The sequence below is a fragment of the Crocodylus porosus genome, unplaced genomic scaffold (genome assembly GCF_001723895.1).
Source record: "Crocodylus porosus isolate Cpor-Errol unplaced genomic scaffold, CroPor_comp1, whole genome shotgun sequence".
In the NCBI taxonomy this organism is placed as follows: domain Eukaryota; kingdom Metazoa; phylum Chordata; order Crocodylia; family Crocodylidae; genus Crocodylus; species Crocodylus porosus.
This window is the reverse complement of record NW_017728910.1, coordinates 14,992,525-15,005,558: the sequence shown is the minus strand read 5'-3', so window position 1 is coordinate 15,005,558 and position 13,034 is coordinate 14,992,525. Positions and strand designations below refer to the sequence as shown.

General features: G+C 42.2%; 1 protein-coding gene across 1 annotated transcript in view; it reads right to left on the bottom strand.

Annotated features, from left to right (window-relative positions):
• Window positions 1-13,034, bottom strand: part of FNDC3B (fibronectin type III domain containing 3B) — a 307,284-nt gene that overhangs the window by 89,094 nt on the left and 205,156 nt on the right. Inside the window, exons 10-11 of the mRNA XM_019532737.1 lie at window positions 8,480-8,618; window positions 7,829-7,882 (exon numbers count right to left, since the gene is read on the bottom strand). Of these exons, the coding sequence (XP_019388282.1) occupies window positions 7,829-7,882; window positions 8,480-8,618 (193 nt within the window). The remainder of the gene's footprint in view (window positions 1-7,828; window positions 7,883-8,479; window positions 8,619-13,034) is intronic.

The window sequence follows — 13,034 nt, the reverse complement described above, 5'->3', positions numbered from 1 at the left end:
ACAAGGTGTGCATGGGCTGTGGGCCTGCAACCCTCTGCTGTCCAGAAGTTGGACAATCATGTTTTAAGGTGATGAAAATAACTGCATAACATTTAGTCAAGTAACTGCAAACATTTGGTCAAGCAGTATCCCAAGGACTCCAAGAATCAATGACAATTTTCAACTTTCTAATAAATACGAATCTGTTACTATAGACACGTGTTAGTATTGTACACCACCTTGGCTTAGTTGGGGGGCTGGCTGGTATTTAAAACTACTGAGTCTGGCTGGTATTTCAGATTCGACTGGCATTAATTGGAGAGGCTGGCTGATATTTCGAATTATGCTGGCATTAATAAGCCTGGAAATAGTCTTTTTTCCCCCAAGGTTTATGAAAGCTTTAATGTTGGCATATGAACAACTGGCATGCTAGTACTGGCTGCTACCCAGAAATCTCAGAATCTTCCCAGAATCCCCCTTGTCAGTCCCTTAAATATTCAGACCCCCAGGTTTTAATCTTATAAAGATTGGTAAATAAGTTACTGGTGACATACCCCATAATTGCCTTAAACATCTCCAACCCATATAGTTTCACACAGAGAAACTATAACTGGCTCTGATAACTGGGTGTGATGTCTTCCTGACACCCCCTGTTCTCTTGTCTTTCTCCAGTCCTTGCATACTCATATCTGCTGCTGAGCTTCCTAGTGGCTCTCTCTTCTGCAGTTAGAATTAGGGCCTGCTCATTGAAAGAGCAACTACAGAGCTCTAGCAGAAACTGCAATACTCATTTATAATATCAACTAACTGACAGAAGTCAAGGATTTGTTTGCCTACTATTGCATTTCTATTTAAAATAAACATTTGTTCCACAAGCAGGAGTGCCTGCATCTGTCAAAACGCAGCAAGAAGGCCATAATGAGATTTTCACTGGACCCTTTTCTTCTGGGCAGGACCCATGCAGCAGACATTACAGTATTAAGGCTGAGCCATGGAATAAGCTCAACAGAAAGTACGTGTGACGGACTCAGCCAGAACTACAGCAGACTCTCTCAGCGGATTCTTCACTGCAGAAAACAAACGCGAAGTAAAGCTGCCCGAGGACATGCTAGTCTTGTTTGCTCTCTCTTTGGCTTGCATTAGGAAAAAACAGGGCACATTAAACAACAGGATAACCCAGGACCTCAGAACCTAAGGGAGATGGTTGTTAAAGCGTTTATAATTTGGAACACTGTTGTGGGAGCCTCATTATTGTTTCCTTTCTCTTCCTCTTCTCACCCTTATCTTCCCCTTGGGGCAGGGACTGTGTCATCTTATGTGCTTGTACAGTTCTCAGTACAAGTGGGTCTCTGAACACCACTGAAATATAAATACTAAATAGAAATAACAATGACAATGACCCTTCTCTTTGTGGAGGCCTAACAGCCAGAGAAGAGACACAGTAACATCCTCTTTGAAGCTTTGGGTCTGCACAGGACAGCAGAAATGAACCCAGCAAAATAGCGCAACATTAAAATAAATGGGCCAGACCAGGGGGTAGGCAACGTTTTTGGCTGGAGTGCTGAAAAAACCACAATGTCTACCTTGTAAGGTGCCGGAGTGTCGGCATGCCAGAAAAACAAAACTGGGTTGGGGGGTACATGGCAGGACACACTGCATATTCATATAGTTAATAATCATAAATGTTGCATTTTTGAATACAGTAAATACCGGGTTTTCTAAAAACTCTAAAATAAAACTTTACATACTATCTTTGTTGTGAATTCTTTTTTGTTAAGCATGTTGTGATGAGAGAGAAAAAAAGAGAAAGAGAGAGAAAGAAGAAAACAAAGAAAAAAAAGAAAAAGGAGAGGAGAGAAAAAAGAAAGAGGTAAAAAAAGAAGAAAGAAAAGAGGAGAGAGAAAGAGAAAAAAGAAAAAGGTCAGAAAAAGAAAAAATAGAAAAAAGAGGGGAGAAGAGAAAGAGGAGAAAGCAAAAAAGAGAAGGTGAGAAAGAAGAGAACAAAAAAATGAACAGAACAAAGCAAAAGGAAACAGGAGGAGAGAAAAAGGAAAAGGAGGGGAGAGAAAAAGAGGAGACAAGGGAAAAAGAGAAAAAAAGAAAGAAAGGAAAGAAAAAAGGAAAACAGGAGAGAAAAGGAGAAGAGAAAAAAGGAGAGAAGAGAGAAGGAGAGGACAGAAAGAAAAAAGGCAGAAAGAAAAAAGAAAAGAAAAAGGGGGGAAAAAGGAGAGAAGAAAGAAAGAAAAGAAAGAAAAGAGGAGAAAGAGAAGAAAAGAAAAGTAGAAAGAGAAAAAAGAGATAGAAAGAAAGAGGAGGAAAAAAATGGAAAGAGAAAGAGGGTGTGTCCTTTGCCATCCATGTCTCCCACTGCTACCGGCTGCAAATCAGGCCTGCTGGTCCAGGGCACTGTCCCATGGAGGGAGGCAGCAACAACCCAGCAGCAGCCGCTAGAGCCAGGTCGCTCAGGCCTCCCCAATAATTCTGTAGCAGGGGGAGCCCAGGCGCAGGGCTGGGAGGGAGGGCCTGACCCGAGCGCTGGAGAACCCCAGCGGGTGCGTGAACCCTGGGCTGAGCCAAGGCTCAGGCAGATGGATGCCCCCATCCCACCCATAGCAGCACTGGGGCACTGAGTGCTGGGACCAGGCGCTCGGGGCAGGAGCTGGGTGGCATGGGGAGAAGCAGGTGTGAGGGGAGGCACCATAGGTAAGCCAGCCCAGCTGGGCCCTTGGGAAGACGGCAGCTGGAGGAGAGTGGGAGCAGGTGGGAAGCAGGGGCTACCCCAGGGCTCCACAGGCTTGGGCCGCGGTGGTCAGGAGGGGGCACCTGGCCCCGCCCACACAGCTCTGTGGGGATGAGCCACAGTCACCGTACTTGTAAGGGGATGCTGCCTGGCTAGGGCAGGACACCGGGCTCAGGGAGGCTCAGGGGTCTCCCGGGTTGGCCTTCCTGTGCACTGGGCACAGTGCAAGTGGGGTGAAACCGCCCCCGGTATGAAGGCCTGGATGTAGAAGCCCCCCAGACCCCAGGAACAGCAATTGTTAAAGTCAGAATGATCACAAATCATTTAATGTCCAGTCAGCTACTTCAATCAGGCCCTGCGTCTTACAGCAAAGTCAACAGGAGATGGAAAAGGCCATTACTCTTGGCTTCTTTAGGGTGAAAATGAGAAAAAATCCTTATGCATACAGTAAAAATCAGCAGCACTCAGCCCTTCTTTTGTTTTGGATTCTTTCTCTGACTACAATATCATCCCTTAGCTTAGGGCTGTTAGCCAATCTTGGGTGAAAGTGAGACATAAGAAAACGTGAGCCAGAAAGAGCTTCTCTTGATACTAGCGATGGCTGTTAACCTATCTTACAGTGCCTACCTCTGGTGGTCAGAAATTCAGTCCTTCATCTGAATTTGAAAGCAGTTGAAAAGCGGTCCCCAATTCCGATCCTCTTGAAGTCTGTGTAAGCTTTGCCACCAAGCAGAATTGGGTACAAGCTTGGAGCAGCACTTAGTAAGATGCTCCGATCTAGCTAACTGTTCATTCATTATTAACTCTTCAGCTACTTTAGAAAAAACAACTTGCTAGCCAGACTTTAGAACCTGAAAGCACTGAAAAGAAAAAATAAAGGTGCCTCCCTAATGTCTTTTACTCTTTTCTACTTTCAAAATTTGTTAAAAAAGAAATCTTAACACCAGCCTAATCTAAAGTGCTCCCCTTCCCAGTTAGTTATGGCCTACCATAGAGACCGTGAGGCTATTCTTTATATACTTCTTGTTTGTCATACTGATAGTAGAGCCTGCTTAAGATCATGCAATCAAGAAAAGAGCAAGAGGAAGGTAAAACAAAACTGGAATACCAAAATATTAAGGAGAATAATGACATCCATAAATTTTTAACAGGCTAGGACAGGTCTCTTGACCTACTGATCCAAGGACACTCAGCAAGCTCCTTCTAATGAGACAGCAATGCCTGAGGCTCCACTAAAGAAAAGAATGTGCCTTATTCGTGCTTTGTCTAAAGCCAATGATACAACAGGGTTAATGGAAGTGTTTCTGGGAAGATGTAGAAAGCCAGATAATAAAAAAAGGCTTCTCAAAAAACCCTGGGAAAATTTGTCTCTCCCCTACTACACCTCTTATGCAGAACCTCAGGTCCCATGCTGGCATGTCTCCCAAGACTACCCCATTCAAAAAAACCAAATATTGGGCTGGATCCTGTAGTCCTAAAATATCCACTAAAATGAAGCATTAAGCTGCAGGACTGGCCCTTTATGTAGCACCTGTTGCATTTATTCTCAGTCCTAGTAAAATAAAACATGCTCCCTGCATAGTTCTTTAAGTCAGTTCTGGAGACCATTGGGATATATGACAACATACACCCCATGCAAGGGTATGCCCTGTATGTGCTGCATCCTGATGATGTGAAAATGTTAACCTGAAATACTTAAACGACACATGCCTTGAGGTTTTAAGGACTGTGGCCATCAGTGGATTAGAGCAGAATCCTCTTGCTGCAGTTTATAGTACCATCTAATCCCACAGCTAAAGAATGTCATATCCATTCCACTGTCCTTTTACAGCAATAGTATATTTTTATACTTGAAAACTGGGTTATTTACATTCCAGGAATCATATTAAAAGCTAAGATGTGCAAGGCTAGCTACCCTGTAAATCAAAAAGGCAGCATGGCTGTGGGTCATCTACACATTGACATTATACACGCCACAAGGTCTGAAACATACCAGTGACAATACCCATTTACTGGCTGCTGCTGTAGAAGGCTAGGGACAGAAATTACACATAAACTGGTATAAGTTATCAGAAACTGGTTCAAATCTGTAAGACAAAGTTCAGTACATATATAAACTGCTTTCAAAATAGTTGATAACCTAGATGGCCATGGTGTCAGACTTAGCTGCTTTAGGTTAAATCAGTTTATTGAACTTCTGTCCAAGATCCCCTCCAGATTCAAGTTAGCTCAGTCCTCTAGCATCTGAGTCTGCACCTCCCCTGCAAGCCCCCTTTTGCAGGGTGGGCTGACTAGCCTTGGCCTAAGCTGTCTGCTCCAGTAGAACAGGGAGGCATTCTCTAGTGCCCCCCAGCTCCTGGCCTGGGCCACCACAGGCATGTGGCTGTACTTCCAGAATCAAAAATGAATGCCCGTTCACTTGCTTATTGGTTCATTCTGCACAGCTTAGAAGATTTAATTGATTCCGCTCGGGCTTTTTGACCGTCTGTACTTAACCAAAGTATTAATGGCCGGCTGAACAAATCATTGGTGTGAACAGGCTGTGCGCTTCGGTCAAGAGTGGCTGTGGCAGTCTCTTTCATTTTCTAGGAATGTTGTGCCAGTTCACATGACTTGTGGCCCTGTGGCTTCTTACCTTTGCCCAATGCTGATTCTGTTCCAGCAGTGGGGAGGCTGCAGTCTTCTAGAGGGGAGCTCTACAGGATGCAAAAGTATTCTGAGAGCTTTTCATGGTCTACTCTTCCCTCTATCCCTTCTTATGAAGAGATACAGTTTTTCCAAGGTACGCTCCCAGTCACAGGGCATTCGCCTAGCTTTTTTTACTGGGTGGAAAACTGGCTCTTCACTCACACAAAGCTGCTTCTGGTTTACAATCAAAGGAATTTAATTTCCTTCTGATCACTGATTTTCCTGCGTTTATATTTTATCCTGTGCCCTATAGCTAACGAATGTTGCTTTAGCTGAGAGCTGGCTAAACTTTTTGCTCTTGACTGGAAAGATATCTCGCCTTCTTTCCCTCTGTATTTAGTTTCTTGATTTTGCCAGGACACAGTTCATTACTGTAACAAAGTTGGTGTTTTCACTTCCATGGATTTTATATAATTATGCAAGACGGCAGAGACTACTTGGATGCCATACCTTAAGTGTTGAAATGTATTCCTAACTACACATAGGAGGCACAACTATTAATGTCGCACACAGAAGCCAGTAGCATACAATAGTGGAATGCATTTCCAAAAGCAATAAAGAGACAGATACAAAAACTGGATCCTGCTGAGACAACTGGTTGCTTCCTCCGCCAACCTGTTTTTTAAGGGACCCCTTTCAACCATAATCCTACCTGTAGTTCATACATTTGCTCAGAAGTAAATTTCTACCTCAGAGTATTACAGAAAGGTTTCTTCCAACCAAAATACAACTTAGATCAATGCATTGGCTACTTCACAACTAGACTACTACCATCTTGTTCTGTTTCCCACTTCTATAGTCTTTAAAGCAATCGGAGTTATGTTAAGCCATTAAAAGATCTGCCTAATTAATTTATTGGGCCTTTCACTTTCACAAGCTGAAGTTATATTTGGGGAAATCGCACTTCATTACTGGGAAAGAAAAGGAATCTAACACGTAGGTGAAGGGACTGAGAACCAGGCCTCCGGAGTTCTGAAGCGAGTTACTTAAGCCTCTCTGTAATCCGAACATACCACTACTTCCTTTCTGAAGATGAATAATACTACGTAGATGCAAAGTCTTGTTGTTATTCTACTTTGAAGCCTTTTGTTCTTATGTAATTCTCATGAAGTCATGGGACTTTGGATTCATCTCTAAATGATCCGATACAAGTTTCCTACATCTGTATTCTAATAGGGGTTCCCTGTGGTTTTCTTATGTTGGAAATAGCCTATATTTTTCCTAACTCACATTTGTTTGGTGACATGTTCCCACTGAATTTGATAGGAATTTTTCAGGAGAAAGAACGGAAAAGGTCAGGGCCACCCTGCATAGGGGTGATGTTTTTTGAGGCCAACGGATCAAACTCTCCTGGATTAGATCTTTTCAAAGTAGTGTTTTTTCCAGCTCACACTTCCCCATTCTTTCCCCAGTTGATAACCTTTCCTTTAATTGTCTGTTGTGGGCAACAAGCCATTCCAAAGCTATTGTTTGATTTGTTAGTCCAGTGGGTCTCTCATTATATAGGACCCATTGCTGCAACAGTGCACAGAATGAATGTTTGCACAGTGCGTGGGTCCAAGTGCCACCTGCTAAGAGTGCTCTCATGCAGCAGTTGAACACTCCTCACCAAAAAGCCTTCACTGTGGTCAGCAACAGTTTTCCCCGCCTGCACAACCGAGCACCCCTTTTCGGCTCTCTAACTCCTGCCTCAACACCTTCTGCCATGCTGGCCTTGGACCTGAAATCCCATAACACAACTCTGAAACTGTTCTCTCAGCCATAAAGCCTACATTCCCTAGACCTAAGCTGTGTTGGCAAAACAATGCTGGCATAAAGGAAGAAAATATAAAATCATAGCACCAGGAGAGTCTTAGCATCTCATACCTTCCCTTCCCCCCAGAACATGCTGTCTATTTAGAAGGCAAGGTCTTTGAGGCAGTGACCTCATCACCTTTCCTGTGTTTGGAAGGCAACCAGCACACTGCTGCCAATACATAGATGGCATTCATTTAAATCAGTGGGAATTTTTTTTTTTAAATGGATTTTTGGAATGAGGTCCTAACTCATGCGAGACAGGGATTTGCTCTGTGTTTGTACAGCGTGTATACAATGGGATCACAACTGGGGCTCCTAGATGTGGCTGCAATACAAAGAAAGAAACAGTAATTGGCAAAGCTCATTAATAAACTTTTGATGCTGAGCACCTGACTGGAAAGCCATTCATCTAAAACAAAGCAGACAAACTGCTGTGCATAAGACCTACAGATGAAAATTAATTCCTGTTTCCTAGTGCATGCTCTACCTATGCCAGCCAGCTTTCATTTTCCCATTTTTAAGTTCCCCAGCATTTAATTGTTTTCCTTCACATGGCAGTTACTTGTAAAAATCAGCATATCATTTTACAAATAATTGTTGTTTCTGTGGCTAGTTGCTGCTTACCTCATCCCATTCTAAAAGGTAGCTGGTGATTTTTGAACCGTTATCAATGGGTGCCTATAAACAGACAACAAACAAAAGGAACGCTTGGAAACAAGTTTAAAAAAAACACACATTTACTCTCAGCCAGATGACTGCAGTTTAAAGTGAAACCAGAGCTTGTGTTTGCACAACACTTGGCAGACTTTACAATGGATAAGAAGAGAAAAAAAGGGAAACTAATTACATATATACACTTAAATATATATGAAGTTAATTCTTGGCAGAGGTTCCTCAGCCCAGTGACCTCAAGCCACTTAGTAGAAACCAACGGTATCACAGCACTCGATAATTAATGCAGAGGGTCAAAGGTCTGCTGGATCCTTGCAGCCAATTGGGCTAATGGGGTTAAGGCATACCAGCTTCTGTAGCTGACAGCGCAGAGGGGAACAATGTGGCCAGCATCATATGTGGCTGCCTCTGACTTCCCAGCCTGAAAAGCTCAGGTACATTTCAGCTGACTGGGGAAAGTCTTTGGCCTGAGTCTGGCCCCAAGTCTGAACTTGTAATTCTGGAACTGTGAGCATGCATCTTTAAGTGCCCCACCACCAGCCCCATCTATTTAATACAGGGCTTTTACTTTGCTTTTCTAGATTTGCATTATTTGCTACTTACCTTCCATTGTAAAGTTAGTGAAGTTTTGGTCCTGTGTGAGGGTTTGGGTGGGAAGGGACATTCTGGTGCGCAGCTGTGAGTGGTGAAGCCAACTGGCTCTGAACAGGATCCCTTTACTGAATTGTACATTGCATATACCCTGAAAGTGAACACGCATTTACACAGGTTAGGAATTTGCTGACAACTAGAAAAGGAACTATGGACTGCCTCAGCTAGTCTCATTAGCAAAACATTCATCATACAATACACATTTATGACCATTCTTTCACATCCCAGCCTCTCTCTCGATGTTTCATCCAATATGACTGTTCAAAATAATACACAGCAGAAGATGGTGTTTGGTAACTGCTTCCACAGATGGCTGATTTATTGTGTTTTCCTTCCACTGATGGAAGATTCTGCCATGATTTTTCTTGGCCACTGCTTGACACTTTGCCCATGGTGCTATAATCTCCTTCAAAATAAGACTGCTCAGAAAAAGATGTGAATCTTATTAACCCATTCACTGCTGACTAAACATACAATTCTGTTACTGGGTTTCTGTTCAGGCAATGATAATCTGAATATTAGTATCCTTAGAAACACTGCCCCACCAGCTATAAAACTATCATCTTCCTTATAAAAGATGAAACTGCTTTAATGGTAACCACCAGGCTCACCCCCACCCTTTCCCAAGTGACCCCGGAAGGATAATCCCCACCACCGAGATCAGTTTAGGGCATGCACAGAGAAGAATGGTAGAGGGTTGCTACAACTCCTCTCCCCCAAACCAGACTTGCAGACTCTCATCAGTATGGAGGCTGGACTAGAAGACCTCTGGAAATCCCTTTCAGCACCACTTCTCTATGATTCTATGATTTCTGGGTTCATCTTGAAGGTGCTGATATCTAATTTCAATTAATTATTTTTCTTTCCAAAGCTTCAGTGTACAAGATAAACCTTTTACTTCACAGAGCAACTTTTCTGAGGGGAAAAGACTAATACAACAGAACAACAGTACATGGGGCTTGGACTAACAAGCAGAACACTGGAGTTGCAATTCATTACGTTTTGTGTACTTGGGAGGAAGACATTCACTTTGCACTGAAATCAGTTCCTACAAAGCAGCTTAATTTACCACGTGCAATTCTTTGTCCTTCCCCACTCCCAGACAAGATGCCTCTGCACAGGGAGCTACTAATTCTCCAGGACCTTTCAGGGTCGCTTCATCTGTTACTTTTGAAGAACCACCACCTTCTTCAAACTTAAGAGATTTCTTAGGTGGCCAGGGTATGATCTGAACTTCCGTAACTGTGAGAACGGGGAGCTGTCTCTCTTGCTGCAAGTCTACTACTATGCAGAGCCATATAGAGATACCCAAGCTAGTTCCATAAGCAGAAGCCATATCAGCACAGTGCTCCACATAGACATATTAGCCCTGCTGAGAAGTAGGCCCAGCCTAAGAAGGAGGAATTAACCCAAGTGGCGTGCCTAACTATTATGGTTATATAGAATCAGGGACCTGGGCTAGCATTTCTGTATGGCACAGCTCTAGGGTTTTGGACTGGAGGTGTACTAGCTCACTCAGAGCTAGCACAGGTACCTTCATATAGCACTACACCATGCAGACATACGCTAGCAAGGAACCTTCAGAGGACCTTCATTTTGCTAGACCTTAGTGCTGATTTTAGGGATGCTTTCCTCACTGGGTTAATATAGAAGAGTAAGGATTTGATTTTGTCTGTGAGGAATGAGAGAGAGGGACCATCAGGCTGTCCTGGTACCCACAAGAAACCAAATCAGATGTACCTTAATGCAGCTAGGATCTACTTGCAACTGCCAAAGACAGAAGATGAGGCATTGTTACCTTCCACATCAAAAGCCCAGATAACTGCCTATAGACTTCAACTAAAAAATGTTAACAGAGGTTGCCAAGGATTGGTGAAAAAAAACACAGTTGGATAGTGCTGCAGATTTTCATGTCTCATAGTCAGATTTTCCCCTTTAACTTCACTGTATTATTTTTCCTTTTATGTGCTCTGTATAGCTGTGGAAAAAGAAAATAAAAAAGAAGAGAAAAGAAAGGCAGAACTACAGTGCTTTCTGCTCTAATAATGTTTATCCTGTGACCAGACACTGACCTTGAGGCTGGCTGTAGCTATTGTGCATTTGAATGTGGGGGTTTAAAAATGGGCAATTTCTAAATTTGTTTTTAGCAGATAAGAGCAATTTATGCACAATGGCCATCTACACTGTATTCAGCCTCTGGGAGCAATGTACAAAAACCACTCGTGCTCCTGTGTAACCGCCTGATTTATCTTCAACTAAGAGTGAGAACACATTACATTTAACGAATGGAGTCCCTACCTGGCAGCTGGATTCACTTCATGCATGTATGTGTATCCTGTATAACACTGGAGCCAAGAATCAAGCCAACTTTATCAGCAGCAGCAGACAGCAGTATGGACTAAGCTGGTCCATGAAAAGCATCTTTCTGGACAAGCTAATAAGCAACTGCACTGCATTTCCCCTCTAGTTAGAAACTGTTCTTTGCCTACTTGCAGCTTGCTTCGTGGGTGAACTTATGCCATGGCGAGTAGCTTGAGAGGCTACTATCTACTGTGGCTGCAATGTCTCCTTTTGTAAGATGAGAGAAAGGCAAAGATGTAGTTTCTGAGTGAAACTATGCTGGCAAGACACTGAGCCATCTCTGGGCCTAATCTACCAGGAAAAAAAAAACTGTTCACAAGCACTGTGTCTGAGTGAGAGCATGAAAGCCTTTAGAAATACTGCTAGGACTAAACAGCCTTAGGACAGCCTTCAACAGCCTGGGTGTGCAAATGTATTTACTTTACATATTTACTTCCAGATACTTTAATACATGTACCCCATCTCACCAGGGAAAACAGGTAGAAGAAAATACATGTTATTTGATTTTTTTTAAATGCCACTTGATTCCCCTATTATTTTCTGTGTTGCCACTGTCAGGGCCTACTTTTCTTTTCGGCAGCCACTGATTTTCTCTTAATCAGAGTTTTTCCAACTGTCCACCAGTGATTTGTAATTTGGCAAATGGGCAGGGAAAATATAGAGAAATTTCTGCATCCAGAATGGAAATGACTGGGAACTTAGCCAGGGCACTGGGGCAAATATCCACAAGGGCATTTAGAGCTCAATACTGCTTGTAACACTATCGCTGTTTTGCAAGTGAAGTTTGCTTTACAAATAATGCTCACCTGCTGGCAGCAGGGAGTTCTGCAGTAGTTGATGACTTTCTTCTTGCTACTATCAGAGAGTTTGTATTCCTGGGATGGCTGTTTGGACCCTGAATGACACATGTTCCAGGGACTGAGACAGTATTATTAGTTATTTAACCTCTCAAACCTCACAATTTTAAAAATAATTTTGAGGTATTCCTAGACCCCAGCATTTTTTTTTTTTTTTAAGGAAAGCGATATCACTTGCAAAAAATTAGTGCTTGACTTTTTAAATTCAGAAGCAATTCTTTGCTTATTAGGGTTAGGAAACTGCATGAAACAGCAGACTTGATAGGGGTAAAACATGCTAAACTTTGCCATTGTCTAGAAAACAGAAGGAAACAACATCCATACAGAGTGAAAGGATATTTTTATAAGGATACGGAGCTTAAACAGACAGGATGTATATTGAAGGCCTATGCTTTTGCAAATTTAATAAAAACACTGATAATAAAAATGGTGTTAAAATAGTGTGCAAAACAGAAGCACATATTAATAGTTCTAAATTGTGCAAAAAAACCCCCAAAAAAACAAAAAAAAACCATACAGTTCTAAAACCCAGATTAAATATGATGCACCTGAATGCCGGTGTTAATTCAACAGTTTTAAAGCAATGTATATAAACATACTGCTCTGTAAAGTCTTTTATAATACCAAGTCAGCTTTACAGAATATATAGAGCTGTTTGTACAGTGTGTGTCACCCATTACACGGTAGTGTGTGAAGTCTGCATCCTTTCACCATTTCTTGTATGCATCACATACAACACTAGCCCCACAAAAAAGCTAATCTGGCAATATGAGTAAACAGATTCAAAAGAATGTGGACTTAAAGAGTCATATTTTTCCTTATAACTGTGTTTCCACATAAATTGTAATATTTCAGATGCAATTTTTTCCTCTCAGTATCTCAGTGCTCCTAATTCTACATCTCTTCACTCTGTTACTGATTTACAGGGATTTTGGTTTTCACTGATAAAACTGTAAATTCTCCGATTTAACTCTCCCCCCACTAGCTCTGATAAAGACCTCAAAATCCACAATTAAAATGAAGCAACATTATGTAAATATGTATCAACTGAACATGCTGTTTTATGGATATATTTACAATTTTAAAACAAGGCGGAAGTCTACCAATGACTCAATTGCTGTAATAAAATAAATTCTAAATACTTATAAAGTTTGATATTTGATTTTGGGTTTTTTATCATGGAAAAAATCAGAGCTCCCCCTTAGCTCACAGAACACAGGTCCAGACCCCTCACTCCCCCCCACATCCAAAAGCCCCTCCAGCTCTACTGATGCCCCACACTTTCCCCA